We start from the raw sequence: 20,727 nt of genomic DNA, 5'->3' as shown, positions 1-20,727 counted from the left end.
ATCCAGAGAAAAATCCACTTCATTGCCAGTAAATTATTGTTGACTTTAAAATATACAGTGTTAGCTGAGAGGTAAAAACATGAGGCAGGTTATAAGAAGAATGTGCTGATGAGGAAAAAGTGGTAATGAGAGTAGACCATTTTTTAAAAGATATATCCTTTCATGGGTAAGTTTGATAAGTCATAAAAGATGAAAGTACTTCATCAATGGATGCCAGTCCTCAAAGCTGAAAACAAATCTTGTTACTGTCTCTCTTCAGAATTGTACATAGAATTTTTTGTTTACAAAGCAAGTTTGAATACTTTATTTCCTTCAAATTTTAAAACAACCTGAGTGATGGACAAGATAGCATTAACCTCCTCAATTCAGGTTCTAATAATTTCTCAATAATATAATAAATTCATAGGGTTTAAAATTCAAATATACAAAATGATGATAAATGACTTCCTGCTGCTGCTGCTGCTGCTGCTGCTGCTGCTAAGTTGCTTCAGTCGTGTCTGACTGTGTGACCCCAGAGACGGCAGCCCACCAGGCTCCACCGTCCCTGGGATTCTCCAGGCAAGAACACTGGAGTGGGTTGCCATTTCCTTCTCCAATGCATGAAAGTGAAAAGTGAAAGTGGAGTCGCTCAGTCGTGCCGACTCCCAGCGACCCCATGGACTGCAGCCCACCAGGCTCCTCCGTCCATGGGATTTTCCAGGCAAGAGTACTGGAGTGGGGTGCCATTGCCTTCTCCAATGACTTCCTACACCTTCCCAAAGGCAATCTACGCTACTGGATTATTACACATGTCCAGAGCACATATATTTTCAGGCATATATAAGCAGATCTGTTTATAAAAGTGGTAATAGCATACTTTTCCCTTTGAACAAATACTGACCAAGGTGAAGGACATTAATTGACTTCATCAAGGTTATCTGACTATAAAATTAGGAAGAGACAAAACTGTAGCTGAAATGTACATTTTCTGGCACTCAGTGCACTGACTACTACTATGTCACTATGTCTTGATGTTTCCTAGTAAGAGTAATGGGTATGCCCTACTTTATGCAACATATCCAGTAAGGTAGAAATTGAATGCAATTTTATAATTATTTATAAGATGAATTTAGATGTGTCTTAAATTAATTTTTGATTTATCTTCAATTTCAAGTAACACCTAATATATTACTTTGAGGTCTCAAAATCATTTCCTTACTTAATGAGATTTAGGTAAGAACTTGCATTCAAAATGAAAGACATTTAAAGAACTTTTCAGGATATATTTATTTGAAGCAAGTAATCACCCTTAAATCTATTTTGAACATTATTTTGAACAGTTTTCATAAAGGTGTGCACATGTGTATTTTATATTTGCTAGAAGAGTTTTTCTTTGGTGATTGTATACACATTTCATCACCTAACCACTGCCAAATAAAATTAATTATAAGTATAAAAACACAAAATATTGTTATGAGTGTTTTTCTTTTTACTGGTTATTTCATTTTGTATTTCTAAATGCAAGAATCATGAATAGTTTGCTAACCACTTTTCAAAACAGTTTTTATATGTACTTACAACAATGTATTGTGTAATTTATAATATTCCATTAATCTATTATTTTGTATCTGTCATGGAAAGGTAATAAAAGTTTTGAAAAAAAAATAGCAATAAATTTAGGTGAAGAGCCAGAATATATCACTAAATATAATACAAAAGAATGGAAATATCTAAAGCTATATCTAAAAGTAAAATGTATTGAGTTTTGATCATCTTTAAAAGAACAACACAATATTTATTTCACAAAACAATTAAAAATACAGAATTGTTGCTTTCTACCTTGCTGAATTGCTGTTTATATTGAAAAACGATTATAATGTTAACACTACTGACATTATGCATATAGTAAATAAAATAAAATTGTAAGAAATTTTGTCCCAAATTGTGTAATACAAATGTTTCAGAGTTCACATAACTTCCACAAAAAAAAAAAAAAATGTGATTAAAGAAACCAAATCCTTCTATTAGCTGCACTGAACCCCTAAAGCAATTTAGGAATTTGTTTCTTACAGACAATTAATCACATGCAGGCGTGCCAGATGAGAACTATTGATTGCCCTTTTCCAGGCTAGTGGCATTCAGACAGTAGACAGACAAATGCCCTAAGCAAGGAGAAGCATCTTTCTGCTTCTGCCTGGTGTAGCTTTTAATTGTTCTTTCCTAAAGTGTGTGACATTTTGCTGTTAATCTTCAATACAGAGCTTACTCCTTTCTTTTAAAGCAATACATAAATGTTATGTTTTTCACTTACCTTTACACCAAGGTCCTTCATAAGCTCAATCTCAAAATTTACTACATCATATGGCAGCCGGAACTGAGGGATTTCAGAAGTACTAAAAAAAAGAGAGAGAAACATTTGTGGAAAAGTCAGCAGTTTAAAAAATGCAACACGTGTTTCTGATCAGTATTAAAGGAATAAGTATTTCTTCTATGGGTATTTTCATAATGTATAAGATGCATGTGAGGAAATACACATTTTTATATGCATGACAAAATATGAATGTGTTATTACAGGAACAGTAGAAATTTATGAAAAAATAAAAACAATGAAAAACAAATACTAGAGAATTCATCAAAAGCAACTCCTATACATTTAAGTATATCACAATATTTAGTTGATCTATTTACTAGCAATTCCATAAATGTCTTAAGAGAAGAATATCTTAAAAAATAAAAAATTATTTGAAAGTATACAGTTTTTGATACATACATCATACATACATATGTATTCAATAACTATATAGAAAAGTATATATATTTTCTATATAATTACAGAACATGTATGTATGAGTGTGTGATATGCTCACTAAAAACTGTACTTTTATATAGGAAAAAATATATTGCAAAGCAAAAGAGTTCCAGAAAAACATATACTTCTGCTTCACTGATTAAGCTAAAGTCTTTGACTGTGTTGGTCTCATAACAAACTGTGGAAAATTCTTAAAGAGATGGAAATACCAGACCACCTGACTTGCCTCCTGAGAAACCTGCATGCAGGTCAAGAAGTAACAGTTAGAAACAGATATGGAACAATGAACTGGTTCAAAATTGAGAAAGGGGTATGTCAAGGCTATATATTGCCACCCTGCTTATTTAACATATATACAGAGTACATCATGTGAAATGCTGGGCTGGATGAAGCTCAAGCTGGGATCAAGATTGCCAGGAGAAGTATCAATAACCTCAGATATGCAGATGACACCACCCTTATGGCAGAAAGCAAAAAAAGAACCTGACAAAGAGTTCTCTTCATCAAAGAGCCTCTTGATGAAGATGAACGAAGAGAGTGAAAAAGCTGGCTTAAAAACAACTTTCAAAAAACTAAGATCATAGCATCTGGTCCTATCATTCATGGCAAATACATGGGAAACAATGGAAACAGTGACAGACTTTATTTTCTTGGGCTCCAAAATCATTGCAGACAGTGACTACATCCATGAAATTAAAAGACACTTGCTCCTTGGAAGATAAGCTATGAAAAACCTAATTCAGTTCAGTTCAGTCGCTCATTCGTGTCTGACTCTTTGTGACCCCATGAATTGCAGCACACCAGGCCTCCCTGTCCATTACCAACTCTCAGAGCTCACTCAAACTCATGTCCATTGAGTTGGTGGTGCTATCCAGCCATCTCATCCTCTGTCATCTCCTTCTCCTCCTGCCCCCAATCCCTTGTAGCATCAGGATATTTTACAATGAGTCAACTCTTCGCATCAGGTGGCCAAAGTATTGGAGTTTCAGCTTCAGCATCAGTCCTTCCAGTGAACACCTAGGACTGATCTCCTTTAGGATGGACTGGTTGGATCTCCTTGCAGTCCAAGGGACTCTCAAGAGTCTTCTCCAACATCACAGTTCAAAAGCATCAATTCTTCGGCACTCAGCTTTCTTCACAGTCCAACTCTCACATCCATACATGACCACTGGAAAAACCATAGCCTTGACTAGATGGATCTTTGTTGCAAAGTAATATCTCTGCTTTTTAATATGCTATCTAGGTTGGTCATAACTTCCCTTCGAAGGAGTAAGCGTCTTTTAATTTCATGGCTGCAGTCACCATCTGCAGCGACTTTGGAGCCCAGAAAAATAAAGTCAGTTTCCACTGTTTCCCCATCTATTTGCCATGAAGTGATGGGACCAGATGCCATGGTCTTCGTTTTCTGAACGTTGAGCTTTAAGCCAACTTTTTCACTCTCCTCTTTCACCTTCGTCAAGAGGCTTTTTAGTTCCTCTTCACTTTCTGCCATAAGGGTGGTATCATCTGCATATCTGAGGTTATTGATATTTCTCCTGGCAATCTTGATTCCAGCTTGTTCTTTTCCAGCCCAGTGTTTCTCATGATGTACTCTGTGTGTAAGTTAAATAAGCAGGGTGATAATATACAGCCTTGACATACTCCTTTTCCTATTTGGAACCAGTCTGTTGTTCCATGTCCAGTTCTAACTGTTGCTTCCTGACCTGAATACAGGTTTCTCAAGAGGCAGGTCAGGTGGTCTGGTATTCCCATCTCTTTCAGACTTTTCCACAGTTTATTGTGATCCACACAGTCAAAGGCTTTGGCATAGTCAATAAAGCAGAAATAGATGTTTTTCTGGAACACTCTTGCTTTTTCCATGATCCAGCGGATGTTGGCAATTTGATCTCTGGTTCCTCTGCCTTTTCTAAAACAGCTTGAACATCTGGAAGTTCACAGTTCACATATTGCTGAAGCCTGGCTTGGAGAATTTTGAGCATTACTTTACTAGCATGTGAGATGAGTGCAACTGTGTGGTAGTTTGAGCATTCTTTGGCATTGTCTTTCTTTGGGATTGAAATGAAAACTGACCTTTTCCAGTCCTGTGGCCACTGCTGAGTTTTCCAAATTTGCTGGCATATTGAGTGTAGCACTTTCACAGCATTATCTTTCAGCATTTGAAATAGCTCAACTGGAATTCCATCACCTCCACTAGCTTTGTTCATAGTGATGCTTTCTAAGGCCCACTTGACTTCACATTCCAGGATGTCTGGCTCTAGGTGAGTCATCACACCATCATGATTATCTGGGTTGTGAAGTTGTTTTTTGTATGGTTCTCCTGTGTATTCTTGCCACGTCTTCTTAATATCTTCTGCTTCTTTTAGGTCCATATCATTTCTGTCCTTTATCGAGCCCAGCTTTGCATGAAATGTTCCCTTGGTATCTCTAATTTTCTTGAAGAGATCTCTAGTCTTTCCCATTCTATTGTTTTCCTCTATTTCTTTGCATTGATCGCTGAGGAAAGCTTTCTTATCTGCATTCAGATGCTTATATCTTTCCTTTTCTCCTTTGCTTTTCGCTTCTCTTTGTTTCACAGCTATTTTTAAGGCCTCCTTAGACAGCCATTTTGCTTTTTTGAATTTCTTTTCCATGGGGATGATCTTGATCCATGTCTCCTGTACAATGTCACGAACCTCCAACCATAGTTCATCAGACACTCTGTCTATCAGATCTTGTCCCTTAAATCTATTTCTCACTCCCACACTATAATCATAAGGGATTTGATTTAGGTCATACCTGAATGGTCTAGTGGTTTTACCTACTTTCTTCAATTTAAGTCTGAATTGGCAATAAGGAGTTCATGATCTGAGCCACAGTCATCTCCTGGTCTCCTTTTTGCTGACTGTATAGAGCTTCTCCATTTTGGCTGCAAAAAATATAATCAATTTGATTTTGGTGTTGACCATCTGGTGATGTCCATGTGTAGAATCTTCTCTTGTGTTGTTGGAAGAGACAGCATATTAAAAAGCAGAGCCATCACTTTAATGGCAAAGGTCTGTATAGTCAATGCTGGCTTTTCCAGTAATCATGTACGGATCTGAGAATTGGACTGTAAAGAAGGCTGAGCACCAAAGAGTTGATGCTTTTGAACTGTGGTGTTAGAGAAGACTCTTAAGAGTCCCTTGGACAGTAAGGAGATCCAGCCAGTCGACCCTAAAGGAAATCAACCCTAAATATTCATTGAAAGGACTGATGCTGAAGCTGAAGCACCACTTTAGCTGCCTGATAAGAAGATTATACTCACTGGAAAAGACCTTGATTCTGGGAAAGACAGAGAACAGGAGGAGAAGGAGTGACAGAGGATGAGATGGTTGGATGGAATTATTGACTCAATAGACATGAGTTTGAGCAATCTCCAGGAGATAGTGAAGGACAAGGAAGCCTAGCATGCTGAAGTCCATGGGGTCGCAAAGAGCCGGACATGGCTGAGTGACTTAAACAACTCACTACCAGAACATATGCTCCCACGAGAACAGGCACTTTGCTTTATTTACCATTGTAACTCGATGGGCTAAGGTAATGACCAGCACATAGTAGGAGATAAATAAATAAAAAATGAAGGAAGGAATGAAAGAAGGAAGGAAGGAAAATCGGGAGAGAGGGAGCTTACCCTCAAGACTGCACACTGAGAAAGGTGATATGAGGACAGAAGATGGAATTTAATTAGAATAGTTACATCTCAAGTTTGTTGTATTTATAAAGACAACCTTTTATTCTATATGTTCTCTTTTAACAAGAAAGTTTCAAAAGAAACTTTCCTTGTGGCCACAAATCTTTTAGTACAGTCAGTCAGTGGAGTGCTCAGATATCCTGAAAAAAAAATTATTCTTGTATGTTCATGTTTCTTTCATCTAAATGGAATTAATTAAAAACAACCTCCTTCCCTTCTTTTTAAAGCACAATTCTCATACTTTGAAAAAACTTTAGTTTATTATGATACAGGTACCACATTTTAAATTTGTGTTACATCACACATGTTCTCAAAATACTTTCTGCGAATAAAACTATTTCACCTAAACCCTATTTCTTTATTGTTAGTCAACATGAAATGCAATAGACATAGTGAAAACATAACATCTAAATTAGCTAAGGCAAAGGACGTTATTATTCTATTTACACTATTTAACAAAAAGTCATAATTCATATATATTAATTTTATAATAGAAAACAATCAGAAAGTATACATATATATATACATATACATGTATACATTTGTATGTAATACCACATTCATATAACTTTGTTATCATAATATCAAGTCCTTTAAACTTTTAAAACTCACATACTGGTGGGGGAGAAGCCACAATTCAAGGAAAGCAAAACTGATTATTTTACAAATTTGTTGACACTATCGTGACACCATACAATAGGGATTAAGTCCTGGATAATTTTTACCCAACTTAGTGATGTTTTACAAACTGGTTGTGATACTTGTGCACCAGGTTTAGAAGATTCTGTTTGCGTGCAAAGGAAAAGGAAAGATAAAACTTGACATCACCTCTTTAAGCAATTGATTTCAAATACAAAGCTAATTTAATCTTTTTTAGCCACTTTGAAGATACAAGAGAATGAGAGGTATCTTTAAGTGAGAAAATAAATTAGTAGAAAAGTATTGCAGTGTGATTCTGGCTAAATTTCAGTGTCAGTTTTTATAATCTTGCAGCAGTGACACATGCTGCTACCATGGCACGATCCAAAGGAGACTGATTAAACACTTCATATTGTCCCTGGACTGCAAGGAGATCAAACCCATCAACCCTAAAGAAAATCATTTCTGAATATTCATTGGAAGGACTGATGCTGAAGCTGAAGCTCCAATATTTTGGCCACCTGATATGCAGAACTGATTACTGGAAAAGACCTTAACACTCAGAAAGATGGAAGAAAGGAGGAGAAGGGGACAATAGAGGATGAGATGGTTGGATGGCATCCCTGACTTGATGGACATGAGTTTGAGCAAGCTCCAGGAGATGGTGATGGACAGGGAAGACTGGTGTGATGCAGTCCATGGGGTTGCAAAGAGTCAGATACAGTCCATACAACAGTCCAGTTGCAAACAGTGGGACATGACTGAACTGAACTGACCTGATTGTCCCTGGAGACTGGGAAGATTCAAAGGCAAAGGAAACAAAGTAAATCATAAAAGATTTTTTTTTTAAACATGCTTGGTCATTACCCAGGGGAATCTGTCCCACTGAATATGTTTAGGAAATACATAGAAACACAAGTTTCATGTCAATTTATATGATTTAGAAGTGCATATCCTGCATAAAAAATAGAGATGCTTACTTCACTCTGTATAATATGCTCCAGTTTCATCCATCTCATTAGAACTGATTCCAATGAATTCTTTTTAATGGCTGAGTAATACTCCATTGTGTATATGTACCACTGCTTTCTTATCCATTCATCTGCTGATGGACATCTAGGTTGCTTCCATGTCCTGGCTATTATAAACAGTGCTGCGATGAACATTGGGGTACACGTGTCTCTTTCCCTTCTGGTTTCGTCAGTGTGTATGCCCAGCAGTGGGATTGCTGGATCATAAGGCAGTTCTACTTCCAGTTTTTTAAGGAATCTCCACACTGTTCTCCATAGTGGCTGTACTAGTTTGCATTCCCACCAACAGTGTAAGAGGGTTCCCTTTTCTCCATACCCTCTCCAGCATTTATTGCTTGTGGACTTTTGGATCGCAGAGTGAAGTAAGCCAGAAAGAAAAACACCAATACAGTATACTAACACATATATATGGAATTTAGAAAGGTGGTAACAATAACCCTGTATACGAGACAGCAAAAGAGACACTGATGTATAGAACAGTCTTATGGACTCTGTGGGAGAGGGAGAGGGTAGGAAGATTTGGGAGAATGGCATTGAAACATGTATACTATCATGTATGAAACGAGTTGCCAGTCCAGGTTCGATGCACTATACTGGATGCTTGGAGCTGGTGCACTGGGATGACCCAGAGGGATGGTATGGGGAGGGAGGAGGGAGGAGGGTTCAGGATGGGGAACACATGTATACCTGTGGCGGATTCATTTCGATATTTGGCAAAACCAATACAATACTGTAAAGTTTAAAAATAAATTAAAATTAAAAAAAAAAATAGAGATGCTAACTACCACAAAAACCTTCTACCAAAATTGTCAACACAATAATTCACAAACAGGGATTGTTCCTTTTAAAGCTTCTTGTGCAAATGCAATTAAAGTGTAGAAAGATTATTTCTAGTCTATACAGCTACCCAATAATTAAGTTCATATTTTTTAAACTAGCTCACATATTCATTGACGTGTATATTTGAAAAAAAAGTACAGTGTGTATATATGTATATATATATATATATATATATATATATATATATGTTGCTAATAGATTATGTTTTTCCTAATTAATGAAGCTGTGGTAAAATGCCATTAAAAATAAAAGCCTAAATAATTCCAGCAAAATAATATGTTAGGTATTTTACTCTCCAGGAGAAAAATTTACAAAGTATGTGTGATACCTTAAAACTCAACGTAGTAAAACATCAATACAGAAAAATAATTGCTTCTGGGCTATCAGGATATTTATTCTTCAGTTTAAGCTTCATATCCTCTCTAAAGCATCTTCATACTATGTGATATTTTTGCTTGATGATTTAGTCTAATAGTTTTATATTAATAATAGCTTACTTGTAGTTTAGCATATTGTCATTATACCAATGTTGATATTTATATATCTATTAATACATATTTAAAGGTGCCATAAATGTAAAAACAACATAAATTTTAGTCACAACTTGATTTAATTTTTTCTCTGATTATTAAATAGGACAAATCTGTTGCTTAAAAAATAGTTCAGTAGCCATCAAAATTTAAATGCTAAGTAAAGCAACAGATATGCCAACTGGATATATTTTTATAATCAATGAGTTTCTTTTGCAAAAACACACTTAGGGAAAAACAAAAATAAACTGAGTAATACTATCAAATTATCATGCAAATTCTTGCTCATTTTTACATCAAATGTTTTAAGGAATATCCAGTCCCTGCTTAAAATAAATTTAATTTTTTATGATCCTAAATAAAATACATGTTACTATAAAGTTCTATTTATTTTATAATGTTTAGGATTATTTTCCATTATAGGACATTACACAATATTGAAATAAGTTCCCCATGGTACACAGTAAATCATTGTTGCTTATCTATTTTAGGTAGAGTAGTTTGTATCTACTAACCCCAAGCTCCTAATTCATTTCTCTCACCCTCCTTTTCCCCTCTGGTAACCATAAGTTTGTTTTCTATGTGAGTCTTGGTTTGTAAATAAGTTTATTTGAATTATTTTTAGGTTTCCATGTAAGTGATATCATGTAATATTTGTCTCTTTCCGTCTGACTTACTTCACTTAGTGCGATAATCTTTAGGTCCAACCAAGTTACTGTGAATGCCAATATTTCATTCTTTTTATGGCTGAGTAACATTACATTGTATGTATATTTACTGCACCTCCTTTATCCATTCATCTGTCAATGAACACTTAGGTTGCTTCCGTATCTTGGCTACTGTAAAGAGTGCTGCTAGGAACACTAAGAAGCATACATTTTTGTCCTATTAGAGTTTTCATATTTTGTGGATATCTGTCCAGGGATGGAACTGAAGGATCATATGGTAGCTCTATTTTTAGTTTTCTAAGAAACCTCTATACTATTTTCCATAGTGGCTCCACCAAATTACATTCCAACCAAGAGTGCAGACCAGTTCTCTTTTCTTTACTACTTCTCCAGCATTTGTTATTTGTAAACTTTTGAAGGATGACCATTCTGACCAGAGTGAGGTTTGTCATTGTCGTTGTCATTGTCGTTTTGATTTGCATTTCTCTAATGATTGTGTGAGGAACCAGAGATCAAATTGCCAACATCTGCTGGATCATCAAAAAAGCAAGAGATTTCCAGAAAAACATCTATTTCTGCTTTATTGACTATGCCGAAGCCTTTGACTGTGTGGATCACAATAAACTGTGGAAAAGTCTGAAAGAGATGGGAAAACCAGACCACCTCTTGAGAAACCTATATGCAGGTCAGGAAGCAACAGTTAGAACTGGACATGGAACAATAGACTGGTTCCAAATAGGAAAAGGAGTACATCAAGGCTGTATATTGTCACCCTGGTTATTTAATTTATATGCAGAGTACATCATGAGAAAGGATGGGCTGGAAGAAGCACAAGCTGGAATCAAGATTGCCGGGAGAAATATCAATAACCTCAGATATGCAGATGACACCACCCTTATGGCAGAAAGTGAAGAGGAACTAAAAAGCCTCTTGATGAAGGCAAAAGCGGAGAGTGAAAAAGTTGCCTTAAAGCTCAACATTCAAAACGAAGATCATGGCATCCGGTCCCATCACTTCATGGCAAATAGATGGGGAAACAGCGGAAACAGTGTCAGACTTCATTTTTTTGGGCTCCAAAATCACTGCAGATGGTGACTGCAGCCATGAAATTAAAAGAGGCTTACTCCTTGGAAGAAAAGTTGTGACCAATCTATATAGCATATTGAAAAGTAGAGACATTACTTTGCCAACAAAGGTCCATCTGGTCAAGGCTATGGTTTTCCAGTGGTCATGTATGGATGTGAGAGTTGGACTGTGAAGAAAGCTGAGCGCCAAAAAATTGATGCTTTTGAACTGTGGTGTTGGAGAAGACTCCTGAGAGTCCTTTGGAATGCAAGGAGATCCAACCAGTCCATTCTAAAGGAGGTCAGTCCTGGGTGTTCTTTGGAAGGAATGATGCTGAAGCTCAAACTCCAATACTTTGGCCACCTCATGAGAAGAGATGACTCACTGGAAAAGATTCTGATGCTGGGAGGGATTAGGGGCAGGAGGAAAAGGGGACGACAGAGGATGAGATGGCTGGATGGCATCACCGACTCAATGGACGTGGGTTTGAGTGAACTCCGGGAGTTGGTGATGGACAGGGAGGCCTGGTGTGCTGCGATTCATGGGGTCACAAAGAGTGGGACATGACTGAGCAACTGAACTGAACTGAACTGAACTGAATGATTATTAATGTTGAGCATCTTTACATGTGCCTGTTGGCTTTCTGTATGTCTTTCTTAGAGGAATGTTTACTTAGTTCTTCTGCCCATTTTTTGATTGGGTTATTTATTTTATTTTAATTTGACACTGAGTTGTACGAGCTGTTTTGGAAATTAAATTTTGTTGGTCATATTGTTTGCAAATAGTTTCTCCCATTCTACAGATTGTATTTTTGTTTTGTGGAATATTTCCTTTGCTATGCAAATGCTTTCAAGCTTGATTAGGTTATATTTACTTATTTTTGTTGTTATTGTTATTATTTATTTTACCTTGGGAGATTGATCTAAGAAAATATTCGTAAGATTTATACCAGATAGAGAATGCTTTGCTTATGTTTTCTTGTAGGAGTTTCATGGTGTCATATCTTTTATGTCTTTAAGCACTTTTGAGTTTACTTTTATATATATGGCTTGAGGAAGTGTTCTAAGTTTAATGACTTACATAGAGTTGTCCAACTTGCCCAACATCACTCATTGAAAAGACTGCCTTTTTTCCACTATTTATTCTACAGAATCCATTTATCTTAAATAAAGTAAACTCCATCCATTGTCCAAGACTGATATGAATATCTGAAAATCACTTATACACAGTGAATATTTTCCATACTTGTGTGTGGAACTTCAAGGGAATAAATGTTTATGTGATGAATCCTGGTTTACAACAATGATGTTGTTTAATAGCAAATCATAATATGGTACTTATGAGATAAAACACTGCATAAATGTACATTAAAATGGAACATTCTTAGTAGTCTCTAACTTAATTGTAATCAAATGCAAGACTTAAGAGATTGGAGAATGAAAATATATGACCAAGACAACACATCTACATACACACTGAAATGAATCATCCAATATTCTGTGGAGGTAGGTTTCCCCATCTCTAATTTGCAAAACTCACATACATCTCCATTAAAGGAAAGATTGACAGGGATGAAATAAGCTTTCATATGATTGTTTCCTCTATTCATAAAATATTTTGCTGTGATTTTTCTTAAATTCACAGAACTAGACAGAGAAATTTTAAAATAAATATTACTTAAAGCCAACTGCAAATTTAAAGTGAATAATGAAATCAAAATTTGAGCATTTGGAAAAAGAACAGTTAAAATACCATCTGTGAACCTGAAGTTCCTATTTGATTACAAACCAACAATATTCATAATTGTTTTACCCAATTATTTTTAACACTATGAACATGAAATAAATGTAGGAAGTACCTTAAACCACCAACGTATTCTTGTTTTTCAAATATAGTGATGTCATTGTAGCCTAATCGAGCCAAGAACGAAGCACAACTTATACTTGCAGGCCCAGCACCCAAAAGAGCAATCTTTGCAGAATAGGCTTCAGGCATTTTTTCTGGGGGAGGCAGAGAAGGATTCCTGATTTGTGGGATATTCATTGCTTTGAATACCTATGGAGAAATCAATTGGCATGGTTAAAATTTTTAAGATAGCTTTTACATCCTCAAATGTATTTTTAATTTTTAAAATTCACTTATGCTTTTAATAGAAATAAACATATTTTAAGTACTAACATAGGATATTTAGAAGTCATATTGGGTCCAGTCGATGACAATTTATGCTTGACTAACTCTTTCTCAATCTTTGAAATTTCTGCCTAAGGTCACACTTCTTCTAGGAAGCATTCCTGACTCACTTTTCCTACTCCACTCTCTGGGCCAACTTAAGCGTTCCTCCTCTGAGCTCCTGAATCACATTTTGCTTGCTACTAAGAAAATCATTTACCATGTGTGTCATGTTTCCATATTAGTCAGCAGAACATTAGTTCTTGAGTCAGAGAATAGGTCAGATATAAAAATGCACACATATAACATAACTGTTTTAAATATTTTAGACACATGTTACCATGTATAACCAGCAGTGAGCACTATCCTGGCACGTAGATATTCAGTAAATAATTTATGGCATCTGTTTCTGATTGTGACAGACTAGTTTTTGAAGGATAACTTTTCAAAAATATGTTGGAAGCACTGGATAGCCTCTGAAGTAACTCTGACTACAGGAGCCATGATCGCAAGTAAAAAGAGAACATCAGAGAAATGAGATGATAGAATAGGAGTTACTTTTATCCTGAGGGAATCGGTGACTTCTTAGCAAAATGAGGAATCTTGTAGATAGAAGACCAAGGCTCAGAAGAAAGAGCAAGAGAGATCTTAGGTAATCTTCTAGGACTAGAGCAACACAGGGTTTGGGGAATGTAAGAGGCTAGAAACCTGAAGCAGAAGAAAGTATGCTGCTGCTACTGCTGCTAAGTCGCTTCAGTCATGTCTGACTCTGTGCGACCCCATAGACGGCAGCCCACAGGCTCCGCCGTCCTTGAGATTCTCCAGGCAAGAACACTAGAGTGGGTTGCCATTTCCTTCTCCAATGCATGAAAGTGAAAAGTGAAAGTGAAGTCGCTTAGTCGTGTCCGACCCTCAGCAACCCCATGGACTGCAGCCTACCAGGTTCCTCTGTCCATGAGATTCTCCAGGCAAGAGTACTGGAGTGGGGTGCCATTGCCTTCTCCGAGAAGAAAGTATAGAAAAGCTTAATTCTTATACTTCATAAGAAAAAGACTAAGAAAATAAACAACAATTAAAAAGAAAAGTCTCTATAAAGCAGAAGGGGGACTTCCCAGGTGGCTCAGTGGTAAAGAATCCGCCTGCCAGTGCAGAATGCCCTGGAGACATAGGTTCGATCCCTGGGTCGGGAAGATCCCAAGAAGGGCAAGGCAATCCACCCCAGTATCTTTGCCTGGAGAATCCAATGGACAGAGGAACCTGCAGGGCTACAGTCCACAGGGTCACAAAGAGTCAGACACGACTAAAGCAACTTGGCATGCATGCAAAGCAGAAGGGAGCCTTCTGCACTCTGATGGACCAAATGAAACAACTAGAGTACAGGAATAGCTAAAGAAGAGAAAGTCCTAGACAACATCTTAGCAGACAGCTGAAACTTATGGAGGGTTATACTCTGCAAGTGGAGCAGACCAGAGGTAGACATGCAACCCAGCCTGAGTCAGCTCAGCTCCTGATTTAGATAAGGGTGATATGGTCTCACTTCTGTCTACCTACCAAATGAAACGGTGAACCTTCTGTGGTAAATAAGTCAACCACAATGTCTACAAATTTTCATATACAAGGCCTGGCTTCTGATCAAAAATCCCAGGTCTGTCATTAACTAAGAACTGCCAATAACTCAGAAAATATAGATATGAATACATAATTCAGAACATGTTGTTATCACAAATGGACTTTATACAGAAAAACTACAATGAACATGTTCAAAAAATTTATAAGAATGTGACTTCACCAGGAAACTTAAATTTGGTTTAAAAAGATAAATTTTTAAAAAGAAGAAATTCAAAATTAAAATCAAAACCAAAATAAATGTTCTTAACAGTAATTTGACAGGTGAGCAAAAATGGACTCATAAACGGAAGATGGGTCAGTATTTTTTTATTTTTCCACTTATTATTGCACCTGATTGCTCCCCTTCCCTTAGTTTGATAGCAGTAGTTTTTACCGATGAAGTGAGTATCTAAATAAAACTTTGTAAACTTCCTCTCAGAGGGCAATATATTTAGAGGTCTGGCTTTAAAAGTACACTCTTGAGGTTGACTCTTGACCTCTATCATTCTCATGGTAAAGTACTTGAATAAAGACTTTAATATCTCCATGCATTAGTCTCCTCAAACTGTAAACTGGGATCAGTAATAGCCATCTCTTAAGGCTGCTATACCATTTCTGTCCTTTATCAAGCCCATCTTTGCATGAAATGTTCCCTTGGTATCTCTAATTTTCTTGAAGACATGTCTAGTCTTTCCCATTCTGTTGTTTTCCTCTATTTCTTTGCATTGGTCGCTGAGGAAGGCTTTCTTATCTCTTCTTGCTATTCTCTGGAACTCTGCATTCAGATGCTTATATCTTTCCTTTTCTCCTTTACTATTCTCTTCTCTTCTTTTCACAACTATTTGTAAGGCCTCCCTAGACATCCATTTTGCTTTTTTGCATTTCTTTTCCATAGGGATGGTCTTGATCCCTGTCTCCTATACAATGTAACAAACCTCTGTCCTTAGTTCATCAGGCACTCTATCAGATTTAGTCCCTTAAATCTATTTCTCACTTCCACTATATAATCATAAGGGATTTGATTTAAGTCATACCTGAATGATCTAGTTGTTTTCCCTACTTTCTTCAATTTCAGTCTGAATTTGTCAATAAGGAGCTCATGATCTGAGCCACAGTCAGCTCCTGATCTTGTTTTTGTTGACCGTATAGAGCTTCTCCCTCTTTGGCTGCAAAGAATATAATCAATCTGATTTTGGTGTTGACCATCTGGTGATGTCCATGTGTAGAGTCTTCTCTTGTGTTGTTGGAAGAGGGTGTTTGTTATGACCAGTGCATTTTCTTGGCAAAACTCTAATAGCCTTTGCCTGCTTCATTCTGTATTCCAAGGCCAAATTTGCCTGTTACTCCAGGTGTTTCTTGACTTCCTACTTTTGCATTCCAGTCCCCTATAATGAAAAGGACATCTTTTTTGGGTGCTAGTTCTAAAAGGTCTTGTAGGTCTTCATAGAACCATTCAACTTCAGCTTCTTCAGTGTTGCTGGTTGGGGCACAGACTTGGATTACTGTGATATTGAATGGTTTGCCTTGAAAATGAACAGAGATCATTCTGTCGTTTTTGAGATTGCATCCAAGTACTGCATTTCGGACTCTGTTATTGACCATGATGGCTACTCCATTTCTTCTAAGGGATTCCTGCCCACAGTAGTAGATATAATAGTCATCTAAGTTAAATTAACCCATTCCAGTCCATTTTAGTTCGCTGATTCCTAGAATATCGACATTCACTCTTGCCATCTCCTGTTTGACCACTTCCAATTTGCTTTGATTCATGGACCTGACATTCCAGGTTCCTAGGCAATATTGCTCTTTATAGCATTGGACCTTGGTTCTATTACCAGTCACATCCACAGCTGGGTATTGTTTTTGCTTTGGCTCCATCCCTTCATTCTTTCTGGAGTTATTTCTCCACTGATCTCCAGTAGCACATTGGGCCCCTACTGACCTGGGGAGTTCCTCTTTCACTATCCTATTATTTTGACTGTAGCCATGAAATTAAAAGACACTTACTCCTTGGAAGAAAAGTTATGACCAATCTAGATAGCATATTGAAAACAGAGACATTACTTTGCCAACAATGGTCCGTCTAGTCAAGGCTATGGTTTTTCCTGTGGTCATGTATGGATGTGAGAGTTGGACTGTGAAGAAGGCTGAGTGCTAAAGAATTGATGCTTTTGAACTGTGGTGTTGGAGAAGACTCCTGAGAGTCCTTTGGACTGCAAGGAGATTCAACCAGTCCATTCTGAAGGAGATCAGCCCTGGGATTTCTTTGGAAGGAATGATGCTAAAGCTGAAACTCCAGTACTTTGGCCACCTCATGCGAAGAGTTGACTTATTGGAAAAGACTCTGATGCTGGGAGGGATTGGGGGCAGGAGGAGAAGGGGAAAACATAGGATGAGATAGCTAGATGGCATCACTGACTCGATGGACATGAGTCTGGGTGAACTCTGGGAGTTGGTGATGGACAGGGAGGCCTGGCATGCTGTGATTCATGGGGTCACAAAGAGTCGGACACAACTGAGAGACTGAACTGAACTGAACTGAAGGTTGCTATAACATATTAAAAAGTAGAGACATTACTTTGCCAACAAAGGTCTGTCTAGTCAAGGCTATGGTTTTCCAGTAGTCATGTATGGATTTGAGTGTTGGACTGTGAATCAAGCTGAGCACCAAAGAATTGACGCTTTTGAACTGTGGTGTTGGAGAAGACTCTTGAGAGTCCCATGGACTGCCAGGAGATCCACACAGTCCATTCTAAAGGAGATCAGTCCTGGGTATTCTTTGGAAGGAATGATGCTAAAGCTGAAACTCCAGTACTTTGGCCACCTCATGCAAAGAGTTGACTCATTGGAAAATGCCAGGGTCCAGTCCCGGTGGATCCAGTGAAATTCAAAGGAGAGACGTCGTCAGTGAATACAATGGCTTTAACTAGATATTAATTAGAGATATAAAGAGTAATAGAATGAGGATAGCTCAGCAGGAAAATTTACTGCAGAAAAGAGGCTGAGTAGCTTGGTTTACGCGGGAAACCAATAAAACTTCAAGACAAGAAGTTTGCATCACTTACGTAGGCCGCAGGCATCCTTCCATTCTCCCGAAGGAGAGGAGACACTGAGGCCTCCCCGGTCAGATCTTAGAGCCCAGGCATAATTAGTAAGCATGGCGGGCTCCGCGCTCCAGATGGAAACTCAGCCAGAGTTTGAGAGAGAGAACGATATGGGGAGACCAATATTTTGAGGAACTGATCCCAATTCTTTATTTTCCAGGGTCTGTTTTTATACACTGAGGTGTTATACAAAAGTCACGCAGGGACAGCAGTCCTGACTTTTATTAAAGTCAGGTGCTTCATACAAATGTATACAGAGGTCTTAGGGGTGTTACATCATCTTCTGGCCAGGGGGGCCTGCTGACAATTTATGACCCTCTCCTTGTTAACAGTGGTCGGTCAACCAGAACACTTACTTCTCCCAGGGTGATTATTTTTGAAACAGACACCACCTTCCAAAGGTACCAGATAAAGTTACATTCCTATAGGGTGAGGGTATAATGGGTTTTAATTAAGGAAAGAATTTACTTAGCCTAAGGTCCAATGTGATTAATATCAAAGGTTAATACTTATTTCTTCTATATATTCATTAATGTGTATAAGGGCAGAGGATGTGGAGACTTAGCAGTAAACATTGGCTCAACAAATGAAAAACCCTTCACCAATACAATTTCTAATCAGCCCATTATACTTATAGCTTTCTAACTTCTCTAAAGAACCTGTTTTTAGAAGGTTTAAAGCATCTCGTGCCTCTCATGGTTGGGAGGCTGTGAGCAATCACATGTGGCTGGACAAGCCTGTCAGGCAGGCTAGAGAACCTTCAGAGGAGTTTGTAGGTTGAAACACTCCTATCATGCCCAGGAATTATTATTAACTGGAGCTCTAAGTTGACTCCTTCTCAGAAAGAGGTGGTGGGGGACAGCCCCCCATAAAGTCAGAGGTGTAGGTGAGAGCACAAAGTAGTAAAGTAGGCAGGCTCTGGTTATGGGGGTAGATGCTCGAGAATTTTCCAAGGGGACTCCTGAGGCTCAATCCCGCCTTTTCGTATGTCGAGTCTCCTTCCTCATGACCTTTGCCATGGGTGGAGGTCCTCATGCCGGCCCCCGGCAGGAAAAGACTCTGATGCTGGGAGGGACTGGGGCCAGGAGGAAAAGGGGACGACAGAGGATGAGATGGCTGGATGGCATCACCGACTCAATGGACGTGAGTCTGAGTGAACTCTGGGAGTTGGTGATGGACAGGGAGGCCTGGCATGCTGTGATTCATGGGGTTGCAAAGAGTTGAACACGACTGACTGACTGAACTGAACTGAAGGCTGCTATGAGGACTGAATGAGTTAATAAGTGCAAAGCTAATCTGAGTGTTTTTCCTCCCATCTGTAGTGAATGTCAGGGCACAGTGGAGTTATAACACATAGTAGGCACCCAACAAGATTCTGATTAATTTCAAAATTCCTGTGCTCTGAACTCCAGTGATAGGCTTCAATAAATGAGTACCATACATAGTTCTTTCTCACTGATACATAAGGACGGTTACCTATCTGTTATTTCTAAGTGAATAATCTTCTTGAGGGGTATTTAAAATAGATCTCCTTGCATAATTGTCCTGTGATTTCTAAATTTTCACCCATCTGGAAAGGGCATTTCTTTCATCACTCCATATTGACTCTATTATTGTTTCCCCTATAATTTTCACATTTTGAGGCAAGGGAGAAATTATCCTGATTTTAAAGACTGAGACAGAGAGATGCCAGTATTTCACTTGGGGGTGATTTTTTCCCCAAGCCTCCTCACATTAAGGAGACAGAAAGAGTATAAATTTCTAATAATTATATAGTCCTCTCTAAATGGAAAAGAACATAAGACAGTAAATGCAAAGATATTTACCAACTCTAATTTGAGGGTAAGTTTTTCTCATTTTAATCTTTCTTACTTTATGAAATGATACACAATGAAAACAAACGGAAATATTTGGTAGCTATAATTCTTCCCCAATTGCTCTACTTGTTATTACTAACCAAGAAATAGCAAATGTAAACCATAGAGAAATCATGACAAACAAAATATTTTTGGAAATTTCAGAATATCTCCACCAGTTGAAGGATATATGTTAAAAGATTAGCTGTATCCTACACATCCCATAAGACTGCAAGTATTTTTGCAAGTATTTTAACTTGATTTTATTATAGAATAAAACATAATTTCTGGTCATTTCAAAAGGGATATTATTTCATCAGTGTAGGTCTAAGAGAAATCTTAACACAAATAAAACACTGGTTTTTCACTTCACTGGTTTCAATTTCTTTGAGTTATTTAATTAGCAATATACCAGTCTGGTTACCTTTTGAATGCCTGAATGGAGAGAGATTGTTATTTGTGCATCCAAAATTACGTTACCTCAAATTACATGGCTTCCAGGAGACGCTTCTATGTAATTTTCCTGATAACGTGCTTCCTTTTGTGAAGGAAGTCAAAAGAAACATTGAGTACATACTATCCCCTGCCCTCATCCCTTGAAAAGAAATATTCTCGGGCTACCTGACAGTTTCTCCACAACAATTAAACAAGGGACGCTAAAAGTGGGAAGTCTATTTCAAACATATCAGAAATAAAGGAAAACTTCATTCAATGGCACAT

At 37.6% G+C, this 20,727-nt stretch overlaps 1 protein-coding gene across 1 annotated transcript in view; it reads right to left on the bottom strand.

Moving 5' to 3' along the window:
- Positions 1 to 20,727, bottom strand: part of DPYD (dihydropyrimidine dehydrogenase) — a 923,891-nt gene that overhangs the window by 654,615 nt on the left and 248,549 nt on the right. The window contains exons 6-7 of the mRNA XM_027536430.1: positions 13,129 to 13,325; positions 2,291 to 2,372 (exon numbers count right to left, since the gene is read on the bottom strand). Of these exons, the coding sequence (XP_027392231.1) occupies positions 2,291 to 2,372; positions 13,129 to 13,325 (279 nt within the window). The remainder of the gene's footprint in view (positions 1 to 2,290; positions 2,373 to 13,128; positions 13,326 to 20,727) is intronic.

The sequence above is a fragment of the Bos indicus x Bos taurus genome, chromosome 3, assembly GCF_003369695.1.
Source record: "Bos indicus x Bos taurus breed Angus x Brahman F1 hybrid chromosome 3, Bos_hybrid_MaternalHap_v2.0, whole genome shotgun sequence".
Taxonomy (NCBI): Eukaryota; Metazoa; Chordata; class Mammalia; order Artiodactyla; family Bovidae; genus Bos; species Bos indicus x Bos taurus.
Note: the sequence above shows the minus strand (reverse complement) of the source record. Positions and strands in the feature narration are given on the sequence as shown.